This window comes from Delphinapterus leucas, chromosome 8 (genome assembly GCF_059928025.1).
Source record: "Delphinapterus leucas isolate spDelLeu-1000000601 "Yukka" chromosome 8, BTC_Dleu_Yukka2, whole genome shotgun sequence".
In the NCBI taxonomy this organism is placed as follows: Eukaryota; Metazoa; Chordata; class Mammalia; order Artiodactyla; family Monodontidae; genus Delphinapterus; species Delphinapterus leucas.
Window position 1 is genome coordinate 115,530,702 of NC_143136.1, and position 3,096 is coordinate 115,533,797.

At 47.8% G+C, this 3,096-nt stretch overlaps 1 gene segment (V, D, J or C); it reads right to left on the minus strand.

Moving 5' to 3' along the window:
- Positions 1 to 2,145: 2,145 nt before the first annotated feature.
- LOC149748641 (immunoglobulin heavy variable 3-23-like) lies at positions 2,146 to 2,691 on the minus strand. The segment is given in 2 exon segments: positions 2,146 to 2,484; positions 2,589 to 2,691. Coding segments are annotated over 2 exon segments (363 nt in total).
- Between the last annotated feature and the right edge of the window lie 405 nt (positions 2,692 to 3,096).

Below are 3,096 nucleotides of genomic sequence, written 5' to 3' on the forward strand. Positions count from 1 at the left end.
AAAGACAGATTAACAGGAGAAAAGAAAAAAAATTTAACCATGTGCATGGACGTGCCATAGAAATGGACCCAGAAGTGACCAAAGCAGGCAGCTTTTATATTTTTAGACAAAATGCAATATTTGTGAGGAATTGGTAGAAGGAGGAAATGTGTGCTTTTGGTGCTCAAATAGCGAACAACCTAAGCAGGGTTTGGGCTTGCGTAGTCATTAAAGAAGGAGCAAGGTTTGTTCATAGAGACGTCCAGGCCTGAATTCCCCATCCCTGGTGATAAGAGTGTCCCTCTGTAAAGGAAAGCAGGGTCTGGCTGCTTGGTGCTGAAAGGCCAATAAAGAGGCAAAGTTGGTGAAAGGAAAGTTTGCTTTATTTTGGCTGCCTGCACCCGGGGGTGGGGGGCAGACTTCTCTCCAAAGGTCACCCAGCACTGAGCATCTGTGGGAAAGGGCTTTTATAGGCGGAAGGCGGGGCTACGGGCAGAAACGGCAGAGTCAGCTGTGACAGTCGTCTTGCAGTTGGTCATGAGGTGTTGTGATCAGCCTCATCTTGATTGATTTAAGTAGAGTTAATCTTCAGGTCCAGGGTCGGTTTGTTCTCATTTCTTGAGGCCAGTTCTTGGAATTGTGGCAGCTTATGTCATGGCTACAGTCTGGTCATCATGCAGTTAACTTCTTCCTCCTGGTGGGAGTTTCAGTATCTATAAGACGGCTCATGGGACATGGACAAGAATATTATCTGCAGCCCTTGAGGAGGAACCAAAGGTCCTTGATTTGCTTAATAACTAAACTATTAGTTTTTAGTCTTGTTGGACAGTTTTCCCTTCTTTCTGCATTTGCTCACTTCTCAGATTAAACTTATTCTTTGGCTAAATTGTTTCTACAGAAAAAAGGCAGGTGGAGAGCATGAGGTGAAGGACCGTTTCACTTCCACACCTAAATGGGGGAGAGCACCTTTCACATGGGAGGTTTATTTCTCATTTCAGGGTGATTTGGAGGAAATTCAGAGTGTCCCTGTAGTGGGCTCTGTCTTAAGTCACTTGGAGGCATATTTAGGGGTGGCCTACCCTGGATCCGAACACTCAAGGCCTCCTTTATTATTTTGTTTCTACATATGCACACCAAGCATGTGATGTAGGTATCGGTTTACCTGCATCTTACAGATGTGAAGCTAAACTGCAGCCTGGACTTGGCAGTGATGTGCTGGAGAGCACACATCAGGACACAGTGAGGCCTCCCGTCCAGGCCTGGGCGTCTCCACCCTGGTTATTTTTGCTCGTGCAGGGGTTCCTGGACGGAGGTGGGCCTGCATAGTGAGGCTGCAGGACTCTTCCTGGAAGGAGAAGCTGTGGGACTTTCCTGCATTTTAGTGCTCACGTAAGATGCTGTGGTGAAGAAAGGAGAATAGATTTGTTTTCAGCAGCTTCTGAAAATTCATGTTATTATCCACCTGACGCTAAACTTTCCCTGCCAACTACATATGTGTCTATTGGTAATAGCTGTGATGATGAATATTTGACATAAAATAAACTGCACAGTAGAAGAGGATGCAGGTCTCATATAAGCATATAGGGATTCTATTGGGCCTGGAAGCAAGGAGCACATGTAGAAACGCCCCCACCCATGTCCCCTCTAACTGGCATCTTTCCCAGCGACCCACTGAGGATCCGGGGCTGCTCAGCGCATTTATGCTTCTCATGCAAGAGGTTAGCAGGCAAGTCAACAGCCAGCATCCTGGCAGGGACAGCTGGTCTACAGTAGGGCAGGGCTGAGATATCACAATGAGGAAGGAAGAATATGTTTAACTCTTTATACATCCGCTGGAATAGTATTTAAAAGGGTCAATTTAGACAAGATTTAGACAAGGGAAAAGCTGAATATATATCTTTGAGTCTCTGCCTTTCTTATATGACATTTATTCCCCTATTTCAAAGTCTTTCTAATTGAGAGACTGAAAGTGCAAGTCAAGAACCATGGATGAGTCCAGAGAGGTTCCCCAGGGAAAACTGCTACATGGAGAGGAAACCCCAGACCCTTAGTGGAAAGCAGCCCTTAACTACCATCTGCACCTGCTCCTGGGGCTGAAACACACACTTGTATGTCCTGAGTGCCCCCTGCATCCCCCCTCCTGTCTCCCTGCAAGGAGGTTTGTGTCTGGGCTCACACTGACTTCCCCTCACTGTGTATCTTTCGCACAGTAATACACGGCCGTGTCCTCAGATCTCAGGCTGTTCATTTGCAGATACAGCGTGTTCTTGGAGTTGTCTCTGGAGATGGTGAATCGGCCCTTCACAGAGTCTGCATAGTATGTGTTACCACCACTACTACTAATAACTGAGATCCACTCCAGCCCCTTCCCTGGAGCCTGGCGGACCCAGCTCATGGCATAGCTACTGAAGGTGAATCCAGACGCTGCACAGGAGAGTCGCAGAGACCCCCCAGGCTGTACCAAGCCTCCGCCAGACTCCAGCAGGTGCACCTCACACTGGACACCTGCAAACACAGAGACATCCTGGTCAGGAGACTGTCACACATCCAGTGATTCCCTCACCCATATCCACTCACATCCTCAGTGTCTCTTGCTCTCCATAAATTACCTTGTAAAATAGCCACAAGGATAACCCAGCTCAGCCCAAAGTCCATGGTGAGTGCTCTGTCCTGAGCCCTGAATGGGGGCACGTTGGAATCCCAGGCTGGAGCTCCTCTCCCAGAGCTGCAGGGTCAGGGCTGGGGCTGCTTTATATCAACAGAGGAAGGACCCTATTTGCATGACCTTATAGTCTATAAGAGGCTATGTCGTTGAACGTCCTCCGAAAGGGCAGGGTCTCAGAACAGGTGTGAGAGTCTTGGATTTTGTGGTGTTGATAGCATCTGGGAAATATAACTTTCATTGTTTGATTGTTCCACAGTAAACACGTAGGACCCATATGTCATTTTACATATGCACACACATCCCGTGATGTAGCTGTCATTGTTACCCTCATATTAGGGGTGTAAACTACACCCAGAAGAATGGAGGGTGTGTGTAGTGTCCAATGAGAAACATGGGGTGACCGTGAGGTCCAGCATCTGCACCTGAGCTCTGGGCCAGTCTGCTCCCTGGAA